At 54.5% G+C, this 13,590-nt stretch overlaps 1 protein-coding gene across 1 annotated transcript in view; it reads left to right on the forward strand.

Annotated features, from left to right (window-relative positions):
* Nucleotides 1-13,590, forward strand: part of EFNB1 (ephrin B1) — a 57,960-nt gene that overhangs the window by 31,525 nt on the left and 12,845 nt on the right. Inside the window, exon 2 of the mRNA XM_064159016.1 lies at nt 5,151-5,428. Coding sequence (XP_064015086.1) covers nt 5,151-5,428 — 278 coding nt within the window. The remainder of the gene's footprint in view (nt 1-5,150; nt 5,429-13,590) is intronic.

Consider the following 13,590-nt stretch of genomic DNA (forward strand, 5'->3'; position numbering starts at 1 on the left):
GGGCCGGGAGCTGGGGGGCCAGGAGCTGGGGGCTGCTGCTAGCTGAGGATGCCTCTCTGGGATGCTTCTCAGTGACCACTGTGGCTCTGTGGGTGGGCAGCCACAGGTGCCACCCAAAAAAACCTCACCTTGAGGGGCTTTAAGTGCTGGAGCTGTTGATAACTGGAGTGGAGAGCAGCACTCTGCTCCTGGCAGGCAAAAATGTTTGGTTTTAAACTTTAATGGCTGTGGTTAATCTTTCCCAGCACCTTTGACACCAGAAGAAAAGATGCTGAGATGTTAGCCTGTGAGCTGCTACTTAGTGGTGGTGCCAGTGCTAAGTAAATAAAGCTGGAGCCACTCTCAGCCTCCCGAGTGGTGAGAGAGGTAGAGGAGGATGGGTTAATGAGGAAGAATGGTTTGGGTGAGAAGGGGCTTTTAAAGGTCATCTAGTGCAACCCCCATACGGTCAGCAGGGACATCTTCAATGGGAACAGGTTGTTCAGAGCCCCAAGCAACCAGGCCAGGACTGTTTTCAGGGATGGAAAAATCTGCCACTTCTCTGGGCAGCCTGGGAGAGAGTCTCACCACCCTCAACATAAAAATGTCTCCCTTTTATCTGGCCTGAATCTCCCTCTTTTTGCTCAGTCCCATCACCCCTTGTCCTGTCACAACAGGCCCTGATAAAAAGTCTGTCCTCAGCTTTCTCCTTGAAGTATGGAAAGGCCACTAAAAGGTCTCCCTGGAGCCTTCTCCCCTCCAGGCTGAACAAGCCCAACTCTCTCAGCCTGGCCTCACAGCAGAGAGCTTCCAGCCCTCAGATCATTTCCATGGCCTCCTCTGGCCCTGCTCCAACAAGTCCATATCTCTCCTGTGCTGAGGACTCCAGAGTTGGCCCCAGCACTGCAGGTGGGGTCTCAGCAGAGCAGAGGGGCAGAATCTCCTCCCTTGACCTGCTGCCCACAGAGTATGTGGGGAGACCCCACCAGGGTCTATGAGTGATTGCTGGGGTGCTGGTGTCTGCTGATGGTGTTCTGTGGCAGAGCTCCAGCATACACCATGCAGGATTAGCCCAGAAAGCACTGAGTTCTTGCTGATAGGGTGCTGGTTTGGGTCCATCATTCCCCTCCTGCCTCAAGGGTGATGCTAAACTGGTGCAGATCATGGCTAGGGTGACTGTCCAGCAGGGCTGGAAACTGGGCTCTTAGGATGTCCTGGCTTTTTCATGCCCTGCTGCTCTGGACCCAAATTTGGGTTGTCTAATGGATTCCTGAGCAGGTCATCAGTATTAAGGTGGAGTTTTGATTTCCCTTCCCCTCTCCATGTTAAAGGAGGGATATCAAACTGAGAAGTATGGAGAAGGCAGCAGATCCCCCCTGCCTCTTCCAAAATTACAGCTGGTGCTCTGAGGTCATGATGAATTTCCTCATTAATTTAAGAGGAGATCTGCTCATTTTTCCCCCAGTTAAGATAAATTCAGAGACGTGTCCTTGTGAAGAGCACTCAAGAGTGTCATTTCTCTTTGCCTTCAGTGATCTTCCTGAAGTTAAATGTCTCATCCCCAGAAGCTGTTGTAAGACCTTGTTCAGGCAGCTCCTGACAAGTTTGGGGAGAGAATTTGAGACTCTTTCTCTCTACTTTTCTTGTGATAAATGTTTTCTTTTCACCTTCTGCTGTTTAAAGGAGGGATTCTTGCAGAGCTGGCCTCTCACATGATGGGACCTGTTGTTGCTCTTCTTTTGGATGGTCATCAAGGTGTTGTTTGCCACAAAGCAAAACTTTTTTGGGGGCAAACAATGCTCTTGGTGTGTGATTAAGAGGTCAAGGAACTGAGAAAGGATACAGCTTCAGGATTGTATCTCGGCTTGTGCTGCCCAGCCTCTCAGGTGCTTTTAGAAGAGAGAGGAGGACACTGAGAGAGAAATGAAGGAGCTAAGCTGAGGGAGATTGAAGGAGGGCGAAGGATAAAACGTGTGTGTGGGCATGGATGTGGCTGGTGGGGAGCAGCAGTCAGAAGGAGCACCCCAAAAAACAAGCAGTGAGGGGCTGTGTGTGTTGGCTGGCAGCTTTTGTCTTGCTTGGTGTTCGTGTAGGAGAGCTGGAAGATGTTCCTGGGCTAATTCCCAGGCAGAAGCCACGTGCTTCTGAAGAGCTGCAAGGAATTAGTTTTATCTTGGAGACAAATGAACCAAACCTAGGAGCTCTCTCTGGGGTTTCTGGGATGAAGTGATGCTGGCAGGATGCGGCGCTGGGATGTTCTCAGCTGCTTTGATTGTTTCCCAGTCTCTCCCTGGGTTAAAAATCAGCTTGCCTGGCTCCCAGTTGGCCACGCTGTTGGCACAGGCTGGTGTCGGCGTGGGCCGGTTGGTTTGCAGGTGTTGGCCAAGGCTTTGGCCAAAGAGCTGTGATAGGTGCTGCTGGTATGGAGATGGGAGATGGATAGGAGCCGCCTTCTCCTGCTCTGGCCTTGCAAGACATCTGCATGACTTGTTTGTGGCTTCCTGTTTGGCATCTTCTGGGCAGGAGAGAGCTGGCAGGGGCTGGAGGAGGGAATTTGAGTCACTGGGGAGCCCTGTGCCAGAAAGCCTCTGAGTCAGCCCAGTGGTGGAGAAGCGGGTGTGGGAGCCAGGCGCTGCCTGTCGGGGTGGGAAGCCCTGAGCCAGCGTGCAAGTGTTCACTTGTGCCGCATGTCTGCGGCCGGGGCTGGGGCTCCTCTGCAGCTCCTCCTGCATGGCTCCTGGCGTTGCGTCAGGGCTGCAGCTGGGGCTGGGGGAAGGAGCCTCTCTTGCTCTCAAGGCTTTGGCTTGCTGGCCAAAGGCCAGCTGACCTACTTGGTAGCATTTGGGCAAAGAGAAAGCTCACCTGCTGATGGAGCTGGGGCTGTTTAGCCTGGAGAAGAGCAGAATGAGAGGGGATCTTCTCAGTGCTCATTAATAGCTAAAGGGTGAGGATCAAGAGGATGGGGCCAGGTACCTTTCACTGGTGCTCAGCAACAAGACACATGGCACAAACTGGAACCCAGGGGGACACTCCTTTGCTGTGAGAGTTCCTGAGCCCTGGAGCAGGCTGTCCAGAGAGCTTGTCGAGTTGCCTTCTCTGGAGAGATTTCAAACCCACCAGACATTATGATCCTGGGCAAGGTGCTGTGGGTGGCCCTGCTTTAGCAGTGGGGTTGGACTAGATGATCTCCAGAGGTGCCTTCCAACCTGTGGAGCTGGACTCTGCCATGCCACAGCGGGGTTGGGGCAGACAATCCACCCGAGTTCATTTCCAGTGTTGGGGGAAGCACAAGGCCTGCAGCCTCTCCCCCTGTGCCTTGAGGTGCGGCTGAAGTCTGTCTGTCTGTCTTTGCCATTCCTCCTGCTGATAGAGCTGGCACCAAGCACCAGAGCTCTTGACAAGGTCATTGGGGTGTGCGTGGGCTCCGGCTCCTCCTGCCTCCTCCCAGCTAGGCTGGTCTGCCTGTGAGTCTGCTGAGGCTCCCAGAGCCTGAACTGCTCAGGAGCTGGTTTCAGCTCTTTGACTTCTTGCTAAGATGTGCAGAAGAGCCGTGGAGCAGGCTGGGCTTGACTTGATCTTCCTTCTGTGGTGCCTGCAACCCTGACCATGGCAGCTGGCTGGTGGGAGATGGGAAGGGACCATCTCTGGATCCAAGTGCTGGGATGAGGTGTGCCAGAGCCTGGCTGTGGCAGGGAATGGAGAGCTGTGGATGTGCAGGCTGCTGAAGCAGGTGCTCTGGTTTTCGCCGTGCCCACATGACGTGAGGCAGAGATAACTTTGCAGGAACATCCATTCCCACCTTATCTTCCATCAAGAATGCCTCACGTTGCCTACATCAAAGTAGCTGATCTGCTGCTTCCCTCCTTGATACCCTAATCCTCTACTTCACGCTTCAAAAAAAGAAATTAAGTAAATATCAGAGGCTTGCTCCACAATAACGACATCTGAATGTTAATTATCAGCATCTCTCCTTCCTTCCCTTCCCAGTGCCCTGCCTTCCAGCCCCAAATAGCTTTCCTTTCTCCTTGCTCCTCTCCATCCGGTCCTCCCACGCTCCTGGGCACGCCGTTGAGCCTGGCTTGGGAGAAGTTGTCCTGCAGGATGCCTCCCTTCTTTCCATTTAAGGACAGGAATTCCTTGGGGAGCTGGGGTGTGGACGGGTTCCCTCCCCACACCCCTTTGTCAGGACTTCTCCCTGTTCCTGATTATCACCTCTCCCTGCAGGAAGCTCCTTGCCTGGCCTTCGGGCAGAGCCATGGTGTCTGCAGCCCTTTGTGCTCCCTTTTGGGTGCCAGGCTGGGATCTGAGGAAGGGTCCTCACCCCTGTTGTGCATGAGGGGTGGGAGCAAGCCAGGCAAGGCTCTGTTTGGGTCATTGAGATCCTGTGTTGTCTCTTTACACATGCAATGATGGTGAAGGAAGAGAAGTCAAAAAACACCCTGTGGAGAGAAAGCATGGAACAAATGGTGTGGAAGAGAGGCTCTGCAAGGGCTGGGACAGGTTGGCGTGGTCCTTGCTGCCTGTTCTCAAGCTGTTAGCAATGTGCCCTCCTGGCCAAGAAGGCCAACGGTGTCTGGGGCTGTGTTAAGAAGTGTGTGACCAGCAGGTTGAGGGAGGTTCTCCTTCCCCTCTGCTCTAGTAAGGCCACATCTGTAGTACTGGGTCCAGTTCTGGCCTCTCTAGTGCAAGGGAGACTAGGAGCTACTAGAAATAGTCCAATGGAGAGGTATGAGGGTGCTGAGGGTCCTGGAGCATCTCTGTGAGCAGGAAAGGCTGAGAGCCCTGGGGCTGTTTAGCCTGGAGAAGAGCAACCTGAGAGGGGATCTGCTCAATGTTAATCAATGGCTAAAGGACAGGGGGCCAGAGGATGGGGCCAGACTCTTCTGTGGTGCCCAGTGTCAGGACAAGGGGTAATGAGCACAAAGTGAATGCAAGCAAAAACCTCTTTGCTGTGAGGGTGTTGGAGCCCTGGTCCAGGCTACCTAGAGAGGCTGTGGAGGTTTTGTCTGGGGAGATTCCAAACCCACCTGAACATTGTGATCTTGGGCAGCCTGCTGTGGGTGACTCTGCTAAGTTGAACTGGGGTGATCTCCAGATCTCACTTCTGCCCCCCTACCATGCTGGGATTCTGTGGAGGTGGTTGACTAACCTCTCTCCTTTCCCTCTTTTAGGTTCATGAGTGGAAAGGGGCTGGTCATCTACCCGGAGATTGGGGATAAACTGGACATTATCTGCCCCAGGGCAGAGCCATCCAAGCCTTACGAGTACTACAAGCTGTACCTGGTGAGGAAGGACCAGGCTGATGCCTGCAGCACCGTCATGGACCCCAACGTGCTGGTGACGTGCAACCGGCCCGAGCAGGAGATCCGCTTCACCATCAAGTTCCAGGAGTTCAGTCCCAACTACATGGGCCTGGAGTTCAAGAGGCAGCAGGATTACTTCATCACATGTGAGTTGCCCTCCTCTTCCTCGCTGCCAGCCCTGGCTCAGCAGGGCCACGGCTGGGGGGTAGCCTGGAGACTGTCACTGGGCACTTGGTCACAGCTTGGCTGGTGCAGAGAGCTGACACGTATGGAAAATATTTCCTGCTGGATGGGAGAAGGGGAGGGATGTGTCACTGTCTGAGTGTCTCACCAGCCCCTGTCTGACTCCTGCTTGCAGCTGGGAGCAGCAGTGTGTCCCTCAGCCAAGGGACAAGGTGTGTTGGAGCACCGCCACACCCCGAGCTTTCTTTGTGCTGCCATCTCTGCTGGAGGTGTCGTGGGGCATCTCTTGTAGGGCTTTGCCATGGGGCAGTTTGAGATCAGGAGGAGTGGTGACTGAGGAGATGCTCATCTTCCTCTGAGAGCAGCCCCAGCAGCAGGGACTGGTGCCTGGTGCTTGCTGTGGTCTGGATCGTCTGCATGCTGGCTTGGTCCTTTTGTTGCTTAGTAGGACATAGAGGAGAGAGGGAAGCAGGGATGAATTCTCCTGCAGTCTGGGGCTGTGCGTGCTGGGAACCATTGTTCAAGGATGTGCTGGCTCTGGCGTGGATGGAGGGAGGACTCCAGGGAGCTTGTGGCAACGTTGGGCTCATCTGTGCCTGTCAGTTCATTCTTCCTCTCCTTGTCTTCTCTTCAGCCTCGCAGTTTGTGCCTGGCTTGGGCCACGGCATGCAAGCCCACAGCTGGCAAAGGGCACGGTGGCTGTGCAGCTCATCTCTGCCCATCACGTGTTATGGGCTTGCTGCTGCAGGGGTCAGCCACCTGCATAGGAGCTGCTGCTTTCCAGTCAATGAACAATGTATTTTTAGCTTGAAATCTTTGCCTTCAGAGTGGGTGGAAAGGGGAATGAGGTACTGTGCCATAGAGTAGTGCTGTGGTGATTCTGCCAGGCTGGATTTCCCTGCTGGGAGCCCTCCCTGGAGCTGGGGCTGCCGGTAGTTTTGCTGCCCAACACGTGGCTGAGCACAGGGTGGTGGCAGCAAAAGGTCTCACAGGGATTTCTGGTCACTGTGTGGCTACAGAAGGGATGACACAGGAAGGACATGGTGCAATAACCTGTTCATCCCGCTCAGCATGGCCCTGGTGCCCACAGAGAGTGTGGCTGAGTCACCGTTTGGCACAGCTGGGCTCTGCTGAGAGCTGCCACTGCTTGGTCACTCTCTCTACTAGGATCTGAGGCCACCTGCCTGGTGTTGCTCCAGGGGCTGCAAGCCCAAGTGCCCCAGAGATGGGCTGGGGATACCAAAAGCCCTGGCACAGCTCTAACAGACTCCCATCTACTTTAGCACCAGTAACCACGGCTGGCATAAGCCTTGATGGGTGTGGGACCCTGCAAGGTCAGCCCTTCTACTGTCCCTCAGAGGGGCTGAAAGCAGAGCCATGGGTCTGCCTTTTGTATGTCAGGCAAGCATCTTGAAGCATTTGGTCAGGGGCTCCACCACACTCAGGGGTCAAGTTCAATCAGAGACTTCACCATCAACCTAATGAGGGCTGAAAGTGGGGTCCCTGTGCTACATCCCACAGGACCCTTAGGCTGCAAATGGGCCCCAAACCAAAACACGTTGCCCAGAACGAGCTGAGGAGCCTGCAGATAGGCCCCATAACCAAATGCATTCCTCAGAACAAGCTCACCCCACCCCCACCCCGTGTGTAAGGTCATGACTAGAGAGCAGCCTCCTGCTCTGAGTCTCAGTGTTAGAGTTTGAAGTCTGCAGGTTTGCTGTTCCTTAGAGGTTGGAGCTCAGCCTTGGGACATGACTCACAAACTTCAGTTGTGGAGGTAAAAATGAAACTGGGAGGAATTTGTCCAGGCTGTCCTGTTCAGGCTTTCTGCTTGCACTAACCTGGAGCTGTTTTTAACCCTGGAATAAATCCACTCCTTCCAACTAGACTCAGCAGTGTTATGTTCCTCTAAGAGCTCAGTAAAATTAAATCAGTTCTTAAGACTTTTACCAAGAGCAGGTCACATCTTCCTGTTACTTCCTTCATAATAGTTTCCACAAATTCATTTTGAGCTTTTTTCTTTTCCCTTACAAAATCACAGACCCTCCCTTTTTGTTCTTTTCTTCACTCTAACTGCCTCGTGGCCAGCAGATTGAGAGAGGAGGTTCTGCCACTTTGCTCTGGTGACTCCTCCCCTGGAGTACTGTGTCCAGCTCTGGAGCCTTCAACACAGGAAGGACGTGGACCTGATGGAGCAGATCTATAGCAGGACCATGAAAATGATCAGGGAACTGCAACACCTCTGCTATGAGGACAGGCTGAGGGAGCTGGGGTTGTTCAGCCTGGAGAAGAGAAGGCTCCAGAGAGACCTAACAGCAGCCTGCCAGTCAGCTTGTATGTGTGTCAGCATGAATGCTGCAGAGCATCTGCCTCAAGGAGGAGAGGGTTGCTGGATGTTGTTCTGCTTTCTGCAAAGCCTGGAATAGGCTGAAGTTCAGTGTTTCTTAGGGATGTGGGGTGGTGACTCAGGGGGCTGGAGCACCTCTGCTACAAGGACGGGCTGAGGGAGCTGGGGTTGTGCAGCCTGGAGAAGAGAAGATTTCAAGGAGACCTAATAGCAGCCTGCCAATACCTGAAGGGGGTTACAAGAAGGCTGCAGAGAGACTGTTGGTAAAGGCCTGCAGTGATAGGATGAGGAGCAAGGGTTTGAAATGAGAGAAGAGCAGATTTAGGTTGGAGAGACTTTTGACTTTGTTTTCTTGGCTATTTTCTTCCTTGGCAGAAAGGGCTCCTGGGGCTGCTCAGCACAGGGTAGGGCCAGATCACAGGAGCATCCTCGGCACCATGAGGGTTCTGGAACCCTCATGGAACAGGTGACCCAGGGAGGTTGTTGGGGCCCCATCCCTGGAGCTATTCAAGGTCAGGCTTGACGAGGCTCTGAGCAGCCTGCTCTAGTGGAGGATGTCCCTGCTGAGTGCAGGGGGGGTTGGTCTGGGTGACCTTTGGAGGTCCCTTCCAGCCCAAACCACTCTGTGCTTGCAGCGAGAGTCTGGCAGCGAGGTGCAGGCAGAGAGAGATTTAGCAGGCTCCGAAGCCTACAAGTTTCAAGGAGCTGCTTTTGCATTTCGCATGAAAGCTTCTTGCTGAAGCTTAAATCAACCTCCCTCTAGCTGTCGGTGGCGTTTGGACGGCGCTGCCGAGTGCCAAGGCAGGTCCCTGCGGCTTTGAGCCGGCGCCAGCTCCCCGTGCGAGGCTGCCAGCACACCTGGGTCACCAGCGCTGCGCATCCGACGGGATCCGTGCCTTGCAAGTGCAAGCTCCCGGCTGTGCGTCCCACTGGAGGCTTGGCAGAGCCTTTCCAACTCCTTGCATCGTTGCCTAATCTTTTTTTTTTTTTCCTTTTTCTTTTTTTACCTCTTTTTTTTTTTCCTGGACGTGAGTCTGTGTAGTGCAATCCTGCTTCATCCCCAGGCGGGCAAGAGGGGAGTGTGGGGAAAATCACCCCAGAAACAGCCAGAAAATCCTATTTATCCTCCTTTCCCCAGCCTGCCCTTGCAGCATGTGGGAACCTGTGGAGGAGGGGGATGCAGGGTGCTCGGAGCATCCCCCCTTTCTCCTCGGGGTGGGGAGGAGGGGGGGGACGGACCGGCAATGCCCTCTGCCCCTTCCTCAGACCGTTTCTGACTCTAATTTCTCTTGACTGCTCTGCTCTTTGAAGCGAGCCCCCTCGGCGCGGGGAGCCAGCGGCTGCTGCCAGCTGAACTTTGGCCCCTGGGTGGGCCGAGGATGCTCCTGTGATCTGGCCCTACCCTCTGCCGAGCAGCCCCAGGAGCTCTTTCTGCCAAGGAAGAAAATAGCCAAAAAAACAAAGTCAAAAGTCTCCCCAGCAGACCACCCACGTGTTGTCTTTATCCACCCCCCCCCATCCTTTCTCTCCCCCCCACTCCTTCCCTCTCCCCAGGCTTTGCCTGGACACACAAAAGGATTTTCCCCCCTCCCTTTTCATTTGCCGGCAGCCCTAAGCCGGGGGAAGCGGTGCTGAAGCGGCGGGGAGCAGGACGTGTGCCGCTTGCCCCCCGCCCTCCCCGGGCAGCTGCAGAACCTCTTTGCTAGAGCCTGGGGGGGGGCTTTCTGGGATCTCTCCCCATTCAGGGCTTCTCCCCCCACCTTGCCTTGGACATGCCAAGCCTCATTGAGGGCTACTTTTATCATGGAGGGCCACGGCCCCAGCCCTCAGCTTAGCAGTGAAAAAGGCTTTTGAAAGTGAGCGTAACCTCTTCTCTTCTCGTCCCCCTCTGTGCCAGCCCCTCCCTGCCTTTCCTTAAAAGCATCTTTTCTCCCCAGGCCAGGCAGGGGAAGGTGATGCTTCTTCTGAAGCCTTTTCATCAAGAACAAGATGCATTTGCCTGCAGGTCCATGCTGGAGATGGTGGAGGGTTGGTGGAGGTCATGGGATGCCAGCAGCACATGGGGCACCAATAGCACCTGAGTAGCAATTCAGGATGGGTCCTGAGGCTGTGGAGAAGCTGGGAATTAGGAAATTAGGTGTTCTGCTCCATGGCAAGATTGGGGATTAGAGGCATTCTGTGGTTCCTTCTCTCTGTGGTTTCCTGTCCCTGCTTTGAAGTCTCCTGCTCCTTTCAAAGCCACATGTACCATGAGCAGATGGAGGGAAGCACATGGCAGTGGCTCTCGCAGGTGGCTCCTCTTGCTCTGCTGTGTGGGAGGTAGAAGGGTGAGGTCCAACAGGAAGGAATCTTTGTTTTTTGCCCCCAGAAGGAAAGTCCTTTTGGGAGTTCCTTGGCCAAGCACAAAGCAATGGACAGGCAGGAGAGGTCAGAGGGGACTCCAGGGTGGCTTGTACTTGCAGACTTGTGGGTGGATGCAAGTTCTGCTACCATTCCCTGGGCTAAGAGCGAGGTTTGGATCATCCTCACCATCCTCATCAAGGCAGGAGATGCTTCTGGCTCGTTAGCAGATGTGTGATTACTCCTTCCTTTGTCCCTGCCGAGCTGCTAGAGAAGCTGTTGGCTTATGAATGGCTGAAATGGGAGGGAAGAAGATGTGTGGGTGCTTAAAAATAATCCATCTGCTTGGCTTTTTGGGCTAGCAGGATGAAAAGGCTACAAGGGAGGTGAAAGCTGAAGAGGTTTTGGTGAAGGTGCTGTCCTGGGGGTGAGGTGAGGGTTCTGCTTTGTGCTTGCTGGTTGTCTACGCCGGGTCTGAGAGCCAGATGCTACCAACGTTTCTCCTCAGCCTTAGATTTCACCAGTTAGTGATGATTTTGCTCTGCTTCCTTGTCCCACTCCAGTGTCTGTTCCTCCCATTCTGGTGTCTGTGCTCCTGGGATGCTCATGGGCAGCTCCGACCCACCCCAGCCTATCCAGCCCTGCTGGTTCGGCTCTCTCCACCTCCCCTCCTGATTCACTCCAGCTCTTAATTGCATTTGCTGCTTCTCTTTGAACATGCTCCAGTTCTGCTATCTCTGGTAACGAGGTGCCTAGATAGAGAGGCATTAATCCCCATGTCCTGGCAACAGGACGGTGTGAGGAGGAGCTCCTGCTGTGGCTCCTTGCCATGCAGGAGCTGCGAATGGGGCCCAGTGGTGCCACCATCAGCTGGCTGGGAGGCCTCCTGGGTGCCATATTCTTCAGCCTAGTGCTTCCTTCATCCTCAGTTGTGGTGGTGTGATGGTCCCCACAGCCCTTTCTGTGTTTGGTGGGCTCTGGCAGAGTACAGACACCCCCAGGTGAAGCCCTCTTGAGCCTTTCACTGCTCTCCAGGCACACAGGATGTGCAGGGCTTTGGGCCACCGCTGCTGTGGAGTTCTTCCAGCTGGGATCTTTTACAGTATCACAAAATCACAGTATCACCAAGGTTGGAAGAGACCTCATAGATAGTCCAACCTGTTACCACAGAGCTCAAGGCTAGACCATGGCACCAAATGCCACGTCCAGTCCTGCCTTGAACAGCTCCAGGGACGGCGACTCCACCACCTCCCTGGGCATGGCTGCATTGTCACAGTCTTCAAATCCCAGCCTGATGGTGGAGTTTGAAAGTGAAATCTGGAGGTCATCCAGTCCAGCCCCTCTGCTAAAGCAAAGCAGGCTGCCCAGGGTCACAGTGTCTGGATGGGTTTAGAATCTCTCCAGAGAACTCCACAACCTCTCTGGGCAGCCTGGGCTAGGGCTCTAGCACCCTCTCAGCAAAAAAACCCTTGGTTCGTATTCAGATGGAGCCTCCTGGTTTCAAGTTTGTGCCTGTTGTCCCTTGTCTGGTCACTGGGCACTTCCTGAAAGGAATCTGACCCTACCCTCTTGCCCCCTGTCTTTAAGATGCTGACGATCCCCCTTCAGGCTGCCCTTCTCCAGGCTGAAGAGCCCCAGGTCTCTCAGCCTTTCCTCCTCTCAGAGATGCTTCAGGCCCCTCAGCAGTTTCTTAGCCTCCACTGGACTCTCTCCAGTAGTCCCCTCTTTGCCTCTCTTGAGCTGGGCAGCCTAGAGCAGGACCCCAGTACTCCAGACATGACCTCAGGCAGGCAGGAGGTGTCCCACCCCTCCCGGGACTGTGTTTAAATCAACAAGACCTCAGTGAATGAAGCCCTGGTAGATGTTTGCCCCACAAACCTGACGTGTTTGCTGTTGATCTTTAAGCCCTTCATCCATTTGTGCTGCAACAACGTCCGGAATCCAGCCCAACGCCTTCTCGGCAGCAGGAGTCAGCGAGCCCTGATCTATTACCCTGAGTGTTTCTTTAAAGCCCTTGTCTTGCATTTCTGTTTTTAGATGCAATTAGACTTCACCTGGCAGGAATTAGTTGTCATCAACCATTTCTGCCTCTGACACGTGGGCTTTGTCCCAGGCTCTCCCGTAGCAGCTTTTTTTCCTATTGCCTGAGCTTCAGCATGGGGAAGAGGTCACCTGCATGCTGCCAGCTGCCAGAATCCTCCTTGCTTCATGGTTTTGTCTTCCTGGGCCATGTTGCCATACTTGCTCTGCTGGCTGTGCTCCTCCAGCTTCTGAAACAGCTGCTGTTGGTTTGGGAAGCCTTCAGCCCATGGCAGTCTGTGTGAGAGCTGCTGTGGAACCAGGCAAGCTCCTTTTTTGCAGCCCTTGACAGTTAATAATTTCCTCCTTGGTTCCTTCTGCCCATCTCTGATGGGTGCTGTGCCGTGAGGGGGGAGTGGGACAGGACACGGGTGCAGCTCCCCTGCCAGGGCAGTTTGTCACCCTGCAGCTCTTTGCTGGCTTTCTTTGCTGATTGCATTTGAATGTGGCCACTTTCATGTGCTCCTCACCTTCCAGCCCACAACTTGTTTGGTGAGGATGGGTTGAAAGGAAAAGTGTCGTTTGATGCTGCCATGAGAGCTGTGAACTTCTGCTGATAAAAACCTCCCTTAACCGCCTTCCTCATTCTTCACCCAAATGGGCTGCTGGGTCCTCCTCCTCATCCCACCACCTTACCACCTAACCTGTGGTGCTGTGGAAAGCCTGGCTGAAGCAAAAAAGCCATCCTGGTGGCCCAACCGTCCGGGTTTGCTGCCCATCTGTATCCCCTGGGAGCTGGTGGCAGAGGTGGGGGGATGAGAGCCTCTCCCCACAGGAGATGCTGCGTGGGAGCTGACGGGCTTGTACCAGAGACAAACGAGTCTCTAACGGTGTCCCCCTCCCAACTTCAAAGCCCGAGTGCTGGACGTGTCAAACCCAAATAATGGCCCTTGGACAACACGCGGTGCCTTGTCTTGGAGGCTTGGCTGAAGACCGTGACCACCGTAAATGCGATTTTGTTGAGCCCTGTCCCTTAAGCCTCTGCCTCTTTTCTCTTCTCCTCCTCCCTCCTGACCTTTTCGGCTCAGCGCTGTCCCCGGACAGCCCCTGGCAGCTGATCTCATAGCTCAGGCCTTTCACGGCCCTAATAGGGATGAAAAGCCCTATCAGAAAGGGCCAGTGTCCCACACCCAGCCAGGAGGTAAATACCCAGCACTTTGATCTGCTCCTGGGCCGGGAGAGGGGGGCCCTGCCTGCAACAAAGACCCCCGGCCAGAGGTGCTGGTGCCCGCTTAACTCTCTGGCTGCTGGGCAGCCTGGACCCTGCTTGCATCCATCCAAGGATGTGTGTGCCCAACTGCCTGGAAAGACAACCTAGAGAGGCTGATGCTGAAAAGAGGCTGTAGCCAGGTGGGGTTG

Source organism: Pogoniulus pusillus, chromosome 19 (genome assembly GCF_015220805.1).
Source record: "Pogoniulus pusillus isolate bPogPus1 chromosome 19, bPogPus1.pri, whole genome shotgun sequence".
Classification (NCBI taxonomy): domain Eukaryota; kingdom Metazoa; phylum Chordata; class Aves; order Piciformes; family Lybiidae; genus Pogoniulus; species Pogoniulus pusillus.